This window comes from Balaenoptera physalus (assembly GCF_965194825.1).
Source record: "Balaenoptera physalus genome assembly, chromosome: 2".
NCBI classification, from domain to species: Eukaryota; Metazoa; Chordata; class Mammalia; order Artiodactyla; family Balaenopteridae; genus Balaenoptera; species Balaenoptera physalus.
Window position 1 is genome coordinate 80881618 of NC_138883.1, and position 12871 is coordinate 80894488.

The following is a 12871-nucleotide window of genomic DNA, read 5'->3' on the forward strand; positions in this document are numbered from 1 at the left end:
AATCTGTTAGTATGCCATTACGGTGCTCACCCTGCTCACTAATAAAAATGCCAAACCATGGCAATAGCCGAGTCCTTCCATCTTGCCCATCTCTAGGCTGCCACTGATTCAGTAACCAGTGCAACAAAGCTGTCTGATCCTATTATTAACTCTGTGTTCTCCATCTTGTTCTTGAGGGTATCTGTCATGTTCCAGGTACTGTGCTAGCCCTAGCGGGCACAATGTAAATAAAACATGGTCATTGCCCTCAAAAGGGTCACAACGTAGCAAAGAGACAAAGGATGAAACGTGTAATCTCTGGGAGACAACTGTGCACAAAAACCACAAAAGGGTGCCCAGCTTTCATTCCACAGTCTCCTGCTTAATTTCTCTAAATACTCTAAAATGGAAGGAAACCAGAGAAACACATTTCAAACTCATTTATAAGGTTGTCATTATTTATGAGGAGCTTTATCTTTCATACCCTCAAGGTCTGTCATGGCTCTTGACTTTCACCTCCCATTTTTTCAAGAGGTATTTGTTATTGTTGCTAATTTGGTGGTATTTTATTTGCAAGCAGAATTACTTGTTCAAGAGTCACTTACATTCCAGGCTCTGCTCCACAGGAGTTTTTAAAATCCATTTGGAGTCTTTGATCTTATTACTTGACCATGAGTATAGTAACCTTCAAATTATAGTCAACCTTGAAATGTGTTTACACAGTCAATTCAGATATCCATATACATCCCATTACTGAGTGTCTCCAGCCTGGTAGGGAGGGCTGCAATCCCAGTAGCAGACCAACCCTCTGCTTTGCACATTTGCTCAGTTCCAAGGACTCTGTTTTCTTTTAAATTCTGTGAATAGACTCTTTGATTTTTATTGGTCACAAAGGTTATGTTTGCCTTCCCAGTGATCTCATTCTTGTCCAGTAGTGCCACAATAAATGGAAGTAGGCATCAAAAAGGTGAAGTCTCTAGGCCCATCAGCATGTACTTGACCAATATAAAAATTTCCTAGGTCTTGTTTACTCCCTGTTTTACAGCTTTTCAGAAGGAAATACTAGAGATGGGTTGCTTGATTTTTCGAATTATCAGCCTACATGTTCCCTACTGCCGGTTCCGATAATGGAGGAATGGATCATGTAATGTTGCCTAATGCGGTCAGCCTCTTCATAAACAGCCAAGTTGCTGAAAGGTTAATTTGCCAGCGTCTGATAATCTCTGGATCCTCAGCTGTTGGAGAAACGTCAGAAATGCACTCAAGGTATTGGGAACAAGGCCAGGTCTTGTTCTCCCGTTAAATTTCCAAACTTGTAATCCTCTAAAGTCCTCATTATTTTTGTCATTCAAAGACTACATAGTTTGAAAGCCTCCGTCTACCAATCTCTATTTACAAAGGGAGTCGTATTTCCTCGTTTTTAATTAATTAAGCACATATTGTCAATCAGAGCTTTTGGGTCATACGAGAGAGCTGGTATTGCCCAAGTAAATATAATTTCACCCCAAAGCTAGGGAACAATGACTTAGATAGAGGGTAGAGCCTTATTAGGAGTCATTTCTCATATATACTAAAAACAGTTCATAAATCTGTGTTGCTACGTGCAGAGAGTCCTCCTAAGTGAACCACTACATGAAATGTTTAGCTTCACAATCTTGCAAAACCTTTTCCAGTTGCTGATTTCATATGTTGCCTCACAGGTGAAACAAGTCCACTTTCTTGGTCATTGAGATGTTCGCCAGCCTGACTTTCATGCCTAGAAAATGCCATTTTCGTAAAGAGCCTTCTTGCTTCGTGTCCTTTGGCTTACGATTCAGGGAAAGCGCAGGCTGCCCTTGCTCTCTCAGTGCTGGTGATATGTGTTTCTGTTTTATTAAATCTTTAAAACACTGGGCTTGCTGTTTACGACCTCTATATATTCTTTTGTTCTTTTCCATGACTGGTTAGATCACCTTTTTTTTTTTTTTTTTTTTCCTCCCTTCATAGAAATATGAGCGCCTTTCTAAAGAACATCACGGCCTCCAGAGTGGCTGTGTAATAAAACAGGGGAATGTGTTGAGGTTAACAGTAGATTTCTTGAGGCTGTGACTGAGGGCTGCTTCACTGATGGGAAGGTCTGAGGCTTCTCAGACATGATCCTCAGAATCACAGGTCTTCTTGTTTTGACAAACCTGAGATCATTTGATACTAGTCATAGAGCTCTTTGTAAAATCAAGATACCAAATGGTGTCCATTGCAGACAATTGTTTGTGATTAAAAGTTACTAAGAAACCCTTGGTTAAAATGGAAGCAAGACCTCGTCCAGGTGTGAGCTTCACCTGGTGTGCGTTTAAGCACTGGGGCCCCAAATACCTCATGCCCTAGGTGCCTGATTCTTCTGACCACAAAGGAAACTCTCCCCAGAGATACTGAGAAACGAAAGCATTTGCAGTTAGCCCTGAATTCAGGTAAATGTCACAGCGCCTGGTGCTCCAAGGCGTCTCATCCTACACAGCTCCTGTGTCCCCTAGAACAAGTTCAGTTGATGAGTCAACATCTCATGATTCTATCCCTGCATGGAGGGAATGCAAAAGTTTTAATTAATCTCGCGTACAGCTTGGCCGCCCTACTGATGTGAATCCCCAAATGAACTATTCCATGACATCCAATTGAACTTGTTCCTGTGCATACAGTATCTTGCAGCCCATCCTGTACTGTTAGGTTTGGCAAGTACACTTCAGCATATAATAAATCATGGAAGGAAAAACATTTTTGGCCTAGCGCGGTTCAGCCTGCTGTAATGTCAGAATACAGAAAGCAGTTCTGTTTTTAGACATCCTTTTACTAACCCAACGTTCATAATTTATGCTTTCACTGTAAAATTCCTGCAACACGACACCAAAAGTAGAGCTGCCCTTTAATTAAGTACTCTCGGTAGGAAAAACGTGAAACTGATGTGCAAAACATCTCTGTGCGCACGGTGATTGATAGTGATTACATCGTTATGAACCCAGCCTAGAGGTCTCAACTTCCTGCTGGCTACTTCCTGAGTGTGCTGCTAACCAAATTGGAGATAATTCGGAGGCACAATTTAGAAGCATTGAGGTTTCAAGCCTGCATCTGTCTAGACTTTTTCAGAACTCTACGTGGCATTATTCCCTACTTTCGTGATGAGAACCTACGACCAAATTTCACGCCATGTTCACGCTTAGAGAGGCTGTAATGCAGAGAGTGAAGGGGCCGAGAGAACTCTTTCCAGGATCCCAGTTGTCATATGGGTTTGTTTTTTGTTTTTAAGACTAGAAAGAATGAATGACAGAAGGAACTTCTGGCCCTATGGGTACGTGAATAGAGCCTTATAGCCAGAAGAAGACCTTGAGCTGTTCCATTTTTTAAAATTATTTTTCCAAACCTTTTTTTTCCCCTTAGTTGAAAATAGGTAAGTTTAACTTTTAAAAGAGTGCCTCTAAGTGTCAAGAGGCTAAAATCCCAAGCCTGGTGCTCCCCAAATCAATGCTGTTTCGACTCTGCTTTTGTCCTTCATCAGCTAAGTCGTCACAACACCTGACTGAGAGGTAATTAGCGTAGTGAAATCGTTCAGGTTCCTTGAAAGAAAGGTAACAAATCCGTCCAAGGCGGTGACACGTGCATGAAATAAGCTCTTTGGTGTAAGTTCAGCTACTTTCAGTCATCATCGTAGCAACCGAAACAAAAACTCCGTACGATAAAGTCATTTCATCGTCTTATCCAAGATCACCGTGTTCTGGAACTATGTTGCTATACTCTGTGTGCGTGTCACTTTCTCATGTTTTTGCAGGTTTGGGCCGGGCTTAGTCATCTACTGGTACGGATTTATCCAGGAGCTGGACTGTAATCGGGGAAGGGGTATCCTGCTCCACGCCTGTTTCCCCACCGACATCGTCACCTTATGCCATAGCACTGCTTCACCCTGATGGTCCTGGAAGAGAAGCTGGGAGGAAAAGGTGAATCCGGAAGCAATTTCACTTTCCTGCGGTGTAAACTCCTGGCAGCATCTGCCCTGAACTTCAGCTGAACTCTCGCTGCCCGTGGTCACACCACTACCTCTTTAGACAAACATATCAAGAGTTTCTGTTTTCCTTCATCCCTTTTGCTCATGTGAACAGCCAAGAACTACAGACACAGCCCACTCATTATCAGCATTTCTGTCTCTGTCAAACAGTTAGTTTATAGATAGTCATAATCTTTCTTCCTTCCGGATGGTTTCTCCTTATATACTGAACAAAAGAAAAAATGTGGAGACTGAAAGGTGTGATTTTTCAATTCTCCTCCCAGTTACTGAATCGCCCTTTTTTTTTTTTTTTTTTTTGGTAAGCCTCCATTCATTCTCTCTCCCTCCCCCTTTCTCTTCATGTACACTCACAGATACCCGGGGTGGCGTTACTGTCATGGAATAACCTAGCACAGTCCCAGCAAAGCCGAAATCATGAAGGCTGCAACTAGATTTTCGCTCTCACCTGCAAGGGCAGACCTTGCTGGGAGCCTGCGTTTGTTTTGTCCAGTTTTTATGGTTTCCTGACTTCTATGGCAGTAAGCCAAGCTGAAAAAAATATACTTGATGAGAATTTCCTCTTTCTATAATACTTATTTGAACACCAAACATTTTCCATTTATCTCATTTAAAAGCATTAGTTACGTTGTGTCTGGAAACCACACTCCTTCTTTGGATTGGGGGCTGAGGGCAGACGACTGAAGCTGGGTGCCAGCCTTGACAAGAGTTTATTTTTAAACGTAACTAGTTGTCAGTATGTATGGTAGTCAGTATTTTTATGAGTAAAATTTTTCAAAAGCACATTCTGGACCCTGCTTTGTATCTGCATTTTATACCGCATAATTATATAACACTCAAAATAATTTAGGCATTAGGATTGTTCGGCTTTGAATGAATTAAGTGTACCAAAAGTAAACCTAGAGCAATTTTCAAGTAAGCAAAATAAAAGAAGTTTTGTATTTGTTCACTTTCATTTATTCACTTTTTCTACTGCAAACCAAATTTCAATCTAAAGGAAAACATCAGTAAATTCATTATAAACCTATCTTTTAGGAAGGTAAAAAATTAATCCATACCCAAAAATGTACTTAGTAAAATATTTGCCCTCATGTTGACAAAACATAATATTCTTTATAATGTTGAATGAGTTTGGAAATATTAGTAAAAATGTAACTTTTACAAACACCTTCAAGTTATATACATTGCTTGGTTCTTTCAAAAGACTAAATATACCATTTGTACTTTGTTCATTTTGTACCTAAGAAGATTTGCAGAAATCTGCCTACTGCCTTTCCTTTTGAAGGACACAAACATGTCGGGTTCAGGCATGGATTTTAGCTCTGTTGCAGGTTGCATTAAACAAAAAAGAAAGAGGAAGAAGATGAAACAGTAAGGCGGTATCAGGCAAACTTCTGTTCCAGTATAAAATTCACCATGCAGGTTTCATGAGTAAAATAGAATGATTTGGAACCACTGCAGTTGTCTTGATACACACACACACACACACACACACACACACACACACACACACATTTTAGACAATGTTGTTAAAAGCAGTTCTCATGGCATGCTCTAAACTGCTTTTTCTTCTTTAGAAATAAATTACATTTATCTGCACAGATGTTGAAAACCCTGTTAAACCCTCATCAAGGATTTGTTTTATATTAAACAAATTTATGATGAAGGTGCACAAATAAATTTAAACAATGAAAGAGGTGCTTGCATTTCAGAATTTGCTCTTCTACCTGGTGCCCTGACATAATGTGTTAGGAGAAGGTACCGGTGTTCTCTGGCAAAGGCACCACCTCCTCTTTATGAATGAGGTTTTAAAATCTGGCCCTGAAGAGTGGGGAAGAAACCAGCAGTAGACTGTACATACTATGATAAAGTTACAAGTTATTTAAAACTAAGCTTTATTCAACATAAAAACTAATGTGATTATAACATCTACTACTTTTCAGTTGGAGGAGTGGGGTGAGGTGAGGGGACTAACCATCCCAGACTGGAAGCGGAAATCCTCCTTGTTCCTCTTTTATGTAAGGAATACTTATCTGTGGTCTATCTGTATGTGTTGTTTGTTTACTTATTTGTTTTTTAAATTTAGATGGTATAAACATCAGCCCTAGAGGGTATACATGGGGTGACAACTTTTTTTTTTTTTTTTTTTTGCTCTCATCATTAGAACATTAACATTAAAGTCAAATCTTGTGTTATGGAGCTTTCTGCAAACTGTGTTAATGAATTAGGCCAAGTCAGAAAGCAGGAGTGTGTGTACAAACGTAAAACTAAATGATGTTCTCTCTGCATATATAGACTTGCCAAGTGTCTGCTCTCACAAACAAACAAGAGACCCTATTTGTTCGAAGCGTGCAGAGGCATGAGCTGAGAACAAAGCTGATCCAGCGATGATATTTCAGGTGACTTCATAGACCCCTTCCCACCCCATTTCCACCCAAAAAACAAACAAAAAACAGTGAGAATTCTTTTTTTTTCTTTTGCTTCAGGCGAGGTGTATGTCAACTCTTCTAAACACTCCTAAAATCATATATAAAAGGGAGGCTCAGGGGTGCAGAGTAGAAAGCTGGATCTCCAGGGGGAATCACTTTCTTTTAAGCATCGGTGTGTCTACCTGCTCATTATTGGCAAGGCTTGATTCCACCCTGGAAAAAGATGATAAATTGTCCATCTTTGTGGGGGTGCATTCACTCATTGAAGCCTCCAGGGGATAGCTTAGAGCCCTGGATGAGGTCATCCACTAAATGGGCCCTGGGCGGGGGGGACCTCACTAATTAATGCACAGCCCCTAAGTGAACAGTTAATTCACTCCCCCCTCCCTGGGGAGCTACACCCAGTGTTTCCTTTCCACTCTGGAACCAAGATAGCGGAGATGTCTGCTCTTTTTAACCTGTTCCGCCCTAGGACCTGGAGTTTCAGTTGAATTAAATCTTCCATGTGCTGCACTCCCCTCACTTCCTGCCTCTTCCCGGCCGTCCTCGCCTTCTCCTGCCTTTGCAGTTTCCTTCCATGTGGACACACGTTCTGCTCTCTCTCACTCCCCCCTTGGCTCTTTTTCTCTCTAGAAAATGATCCCAGGACCAAAATGCAGCTCGTCGGAGTCGTGACCCATATATTTTCGGAGTCCAAGTTGGGGGAGAACAATTGACCTAAGCTCTCTGGGGAAAAGCACACCTAAGCATCTTTGGCACCTGAAGATGATAAAACTTGTAACCAAGATATTACAGGGTCAAATATGGTCTGAGGTTTAGTGTGTCAGTAACTGTTATGGCAAAAGGAGCCAAAAGTACATGTGAGGTTTACAGATACTTTCAGGCTGAACGGTGGTGTTCAGCTGATTAAAATTACGAATTTAAATAGTAAAATGTCTCTGTGATTTAGTTAGAGAATCACTCCTAGCTCGTTCATGTTGGGGGCAGCTTGCCATTTTCCATGTGATCTGCAAGTTGCCTCAAAAGTATAACTATTTTGTGAATAGGACAGGAGGAGAAAATCTCCCAATTGGCACATTCTCAATTAGGGTCAAGGAACAAAGCCAGCTTAACCAGAGAGGAAATAAAAGGCAAACAATAGGAGTTTGCCCGCACTGTCACCACTTATAGAGAGAGGTGCCTCTCTGGACCTGCCTGGTAAGTCACTCTCAGGTTAAGGAAGGGTCACAGTGACAAAAGTTCGGACCATCTAATTGTATTACCCCAAAGTAACCTTCCTATATATAGTAAAAACAGTCTGAAGATGTTTTATTAAGAACATGCCTGGATTCGAAAGATTAAGGAAAATGGAATTATGAATTAAATAATAACCAGAACAGCTTGGGTTCCCCTTGTGTTTTTCACTTTCCTGCTATTGTTTTGAATGTGGCTGTGAGACAAAGAGCTGCTTAGGTCAAGGACTATAAATTACAGTTTTCATACAATAGTCATCCACTAAAATGATTTCAAAGCTTGATCAAAGTACTTCAAAAAGACTTTTAAAACTTTTCCACAATGCAGGGGGAGGGGAAACGCTCATTTGATGCCTTAATTTGCTTCAGTCAGTCTAGCAGAGTTCCATCTTGGCGTCATACCTACTTTATATAAAATCCCACTCATTAGTTAAAGAAACCCAACTTGTTCTTATTGTTGTCTCATGTACAAGTAAAGAGGATTTAAGTTTCCATCTGGTTAACTAGCACAACTAAACCTTCGGAGACACTTGTAATGTAAGGAAAAGATGCACATAATAATCCTGCTTTAAAATAAGCATAACTTGACAGTATTTAATCGTGATATGCAAGGTATTTAAGACTAACTCCCTGTCTTAGAATAAAGTGGATATCAGTGGATTTAGTTGTCATCTTAATAATAGTCATGGTAATAGATAGATTTCATTTTTCATCTCTTTTCCCTCAACATGCATGTACCTGGAGCTGTCTCATGTTACAAGCAAAGATGATGGGAGGTACCCTAGTGGTAGATAAGCTAAGCAGATTCTAGGCCCAGCCATACATAAAGACAGTGTGGGATTGCTGCAACAATGCTTCTATGTCAGGTAATTTTTATTTTTTAAAAGGAAGGTCATTTGGAAATGCTGACATGAGATATAACCAAGTCAATTAAATGATAACAATGGAAGTTCAGAGTTTAATTGAGGCCTGAACATGAAGCTACCAACCGTTAACCTAAAACAGTCATGAATTCCCCTGGAAACAGCCTCCGTTAAAAGTATTTCTAGAATAGCTAGCACTTTTTTCTTTAAAAAAAAAAAATGCCTTTGTCATTTTTATATTCAACACAGATACAATCCGAAATTACAATTGAGTTTATCTATAGTAGACTCTATCTTTTAATTTTAATTGAAATTTCTTTTATAGGGCAAATCAAAATTTACATAATCCAAACGACCTCTGTAAGAAACCATAGTTTTGTAAGTAAACCGAAAGTTGTAAACAAGCACCTTTTATTTGATTGTGCCACATTTATCTCAATTGTTGACATATTTCTTTCTGTAGTTGTTTAATGGCAAGATTTCTGACTCGATTGTAAGCTCCATAGAATAGGAACTATATCTTGTTCACTGCTCTAACCCCTAGTAGCTAACAGAGTTCCTGGCACGGAGCAGGTGTTCAATAAATGTTGAACACACAAATGAATGACTGTTAAATTTATATTAAATATGTTCTCACTTGCTTGCATTAAAGAAATAATTGGGCCCTTTTAATTTTAACTTTCTCATTTTCTTCAGCTGAAAACTGGGTATATGTATTGGAATCGGAGAAAAGCATCATATATTTTGGTGTTAATTAGAGAATTAATTACTTTAGAAACCCTCAAAACCTGAAATACAGCAGTTTCATCAACCAGACTATTTGATACTTAGTCTTAAGGGGAATTCATGTTCTTTCATTGCATTTGCCTTAAATTGAGCCTTAAGTACCTTATTGTTCATCCAGTATATTGCTAAATTAACTCAAACATTTTAAAATCTTACCTTTGTTTCTCTTTAAAAAAAAAAAAAGGCTTAAGGCTTATCTTTATCTTTATATTTCTATTTAAGAAACAGTTTACCCTAAAATCAAGTCAGGGCCCCAAATCAAATATGTTTTGTACACAGGTTTGGGGATATTCAGTGGAATTATTAGATTAACTGCAAATGGTGCTTTTAATTGCTCACTTTTATAATGCTGAGTTGATGTCACAGTGCTTCCTGGCCGTAGAAGTGTCTGCTGGCTCAGGAGACAAGGGTTCTTTGGTCTTTTGCCAACAGGATCTGACTTGGGAGAGACACTGTCCATGAACTGCTCAGGGGGCATTTCCCTGTTAGTCATTAATTCAGGGTATATTATCAAAGGCATTTGGCATATTTCCTCATATTTTGAAAACTTATAACACAAAAGGAACTGGAATTTCCATGTTTCTCCTTTGCTCTCCGGGACTTAATTTGTTGGGGCCGTTTTGGTGTGTGATTCCTTCTGTGAGTGTCTGGAGAGAACTGAAGCCCAGGACAGACGTCACTGCGATTGGGTCCTCTTTGGTTCTGTGGGATGTTTCCATCTTGTATTTCTAGCATTTAGACTCTTCAAGGCACAAGTATTTATAGAGTCCCCAGTGTGTGTTTAGAAGTGTTTGAGGTGCTGTGGGAAATTCAAAAATGTGCAATAAATGGTCTTCTTTTTTTTTAAGATTTAATTTTATTTATTTTTGGCTGCATTGGGTCTTCGTTCCTGCATGCAGGCTCTCTCTAGTTGTGGCGAGCGGGGGCTACTCTTCGTTGTGGTGAGCAGGCTTCTCATTGCGGTGGCTTCTCATGTTGCGGAGCACGGGCTCTAGGCACGCGGGCTTCAGTAGTTGTGGCACATGGGCTCAGTAGTTGCAGCTGGCGGGCTCTAGAGCACAGGCTCAGTAGTTGTGGCGCACGGGCTTAGTTGCTCCGCGGCATGTGGGATCTTCCCAGATCAGGGCTCGAACCCATGTCCCCTCCATTGGCAGGCAGATTCTTATCCACTGTGCCACCAGGAAGTCACAAATGGTCATTTTTTTGAAAAATAAATCATTACTTGTCAAAATGAAAACAAAAGATTTGAAAATTTCAGGGAGGGCAATTACAGTGTAATAAGGAAAGAGGCAAAACCTATGGGTCTTTTAATAAGATATTTTACTTCTAGACTTCAGGCAGCAAATAGTTTTCTATTTGCTTGTGGTAGCTGCATCCACTGCTGTAGAGAAGGATTCTGAGGCTGAGTTCAGCTCAGCAGGGAAATAGGGTTGTGATCAATTATGGGCACTAATCTTTGGAGTGGGTAGTGATCACATAGATGCCACATAGTTTCAATTCCCACCCTAGGTCATTCGTGTTTAGTGCAAGTATAAATACATTCTAAGCGTTTGGAACAGAACTCATAATCTTGTTCATGGGCCTGAGTAATAAAATAAGCAGTAACATTTTTCACTGGTTCTATAACATCAAGTGAAATAACATCTGTCCATGGCTGAGATCTGTTTAGTAATTCATATAAGCAAAATATTTCAATAGAAATATGATTTAAAAACTCAAGATAAACACTTTAGAAGGCCACAGATAATTATTGCTCTCAGTAAAGTAAACGCCTACAAGTTACATGACATTATTGATGAAAAACATTGGGTCTCTATATTTTGGGCTCTGCGTGAGGATCTTGAGATTTGAGGATTGTCTCCTATTAGATGGTCTCACATACTCCTTAGTTTTTTAGTTTTCTTGTTTGTTTGTTTTCCCGGTAAAAACAGGCTTGAGGTTTCAAGGTCAGCTGCAGACTGTGCCTTTCTTCTCTTTCATGATCTTTATATCATTTGGGTATCAATTTCCTACTTAGTGCAGGGCATTTTTATAAAGTAGTTATTGTATACTTATTATGTTTGTTTTAAAATATGCTCCCAAAAAGAAATGTTAAAATATTTTCAAGGATGCAAGAGATAGGTATGCTGTACATGGTAATGGAGGTTTTGTTAATATACTTACCATTAAGCCATAAATAATTTTCCAAAATCCTTTTAATTGAATCAGCTCATTAATTCTGTCAGCTAAAATAATGACAATCGTTGCACATGGAAAATTAGTAGGTAAAAATCTAAAAATATTTTGTTCCTTGCTAATTTGAATAGAAGAATCCATCTTGGTTTTCCAAGTTACAATTTTTTAAAAAGGATTTTGTGGTAAATGAAAAAAAAAAAAAGCAATCCAGACTAACAGAGGGTAATCGAAAAGCAGAACAACGAAAGAGATGGCAAAGTGGACATAAGTGCATTGCATGTTAATGTAAAACTCGGTCTTTTGGTAAATTATTTTCATCTTACTTGCTTCCCCACTATCCTTGAAAGTGTTTCCCAATGACAAAGGGGTTAAAAACAGCAGCAGCAGCTTGGGGGCGTGGAGTGAGCAAAGAAACTCATGTGAGAATTGAATTGCATTTTCAGTTGGTTCCTTGACAATTCCCTAAGAGGTGTGTGGAAAGTTAAATTGAGCCATTAGCAAAGATGAGATAAGTTTGACTCATAGACTCTGAGAATTTTAGAATTGGAAGGGACCAGAGACCTCACTGTACAGGTGAAAAAACTGAAGTCTGGAGAGGTCAAGTGACTTGTCCAAGGTCACAGAGCTAGCTAATTGGAGGCAGGACTAGAATCTGTCCCTCCTAGCCACCTGCCCACTGTCCTTTCCACCATGGGGTTAATAATTTATTCTGGAAGGAACTTCCAATACCTAAGTTACGTTTAGTATTTACAAAGTAAAGGATCATGGTATATTTTTAAATAAACATTCTGAACCGTACTGTTTTTGCCCTGTCCCTGATTCCCTAATCTCTGTAGTAGAAATCAGCTCTTGCTTTGACAGAAATAATTCCCATTTTATTTGCACTTTAGTAACCTAAAATCCTTATCATTTGGTGGCATTCAGTTTCTTTTTCTTTTTCTTTTTCTTTTTTTGGCCATGCCACGCAGCTTGCGGGATCTTCGTTCCCTGACCAGGGATCGAACCTGGGCCCCTCAGCAGTGAAAGCGTGGAGTCCTAACCACTGGATCACTAGGGAATTCCCAGCATTCAGTTTCTATACATTGCCATTTAGCCTAAGGATTTGCCACTAAGAATGATTTTGGAAACAGTTTTAAGACATTTTTTCCCCCAGCTGATTTACATTTTCATTTTATTTTTCTTCTGTTAAAAAAAAATTCACAGATGTTATGTTTATCATCTTCTGTTCCTATAACAATAATATTTAAACGAATAGTAAATCATGAATTTTTCTGATCATTACCAATAATGATTAGTATATCATGTTCTAGAACTGTACCCAGTAGAACCTTGTGACTTACACACGCTTTGACAACAGGTTGGAACCCCTGCTTCTCCACT

At 39.4% G+C, this 12871-nt stretch overlaps 1 protein-coding gene across 7 annotated transcripts in view; it reads left to right on the top strand.

Annotated features, from left to right (window-relative positions):
• CDIN1 (CDAN1 interacting nuclease 1) overlaps window positions 1-10065 on the top strand; it is a 212744-nt gene extending 202679 nt beyond the window's left edge. For 2 of the 7 annotated variants that reach the window (XM_082452508.1, XM_082452510.1), the window contains exon 11: window positions 3776-4961. In XM_082452508.1, the coding sequence (XP_082308634.1) occupies window positions 3776-3911 (136 nt within the window). In that variant the 3' untranslated portion in view covers window positions 3912-4961. Of the gene's footprint in view, window positions 1-3775; window positions 4962-5949 lie in introns of those variants that run through there. The other 5 variants (XR_014261221.1, XR_014261218.1, XR_014261219.1 and 2 more) reach the window with 5 other exon arrangements.
• Window positions 10066-12871: the final 2806 nt, after the last annotated feature.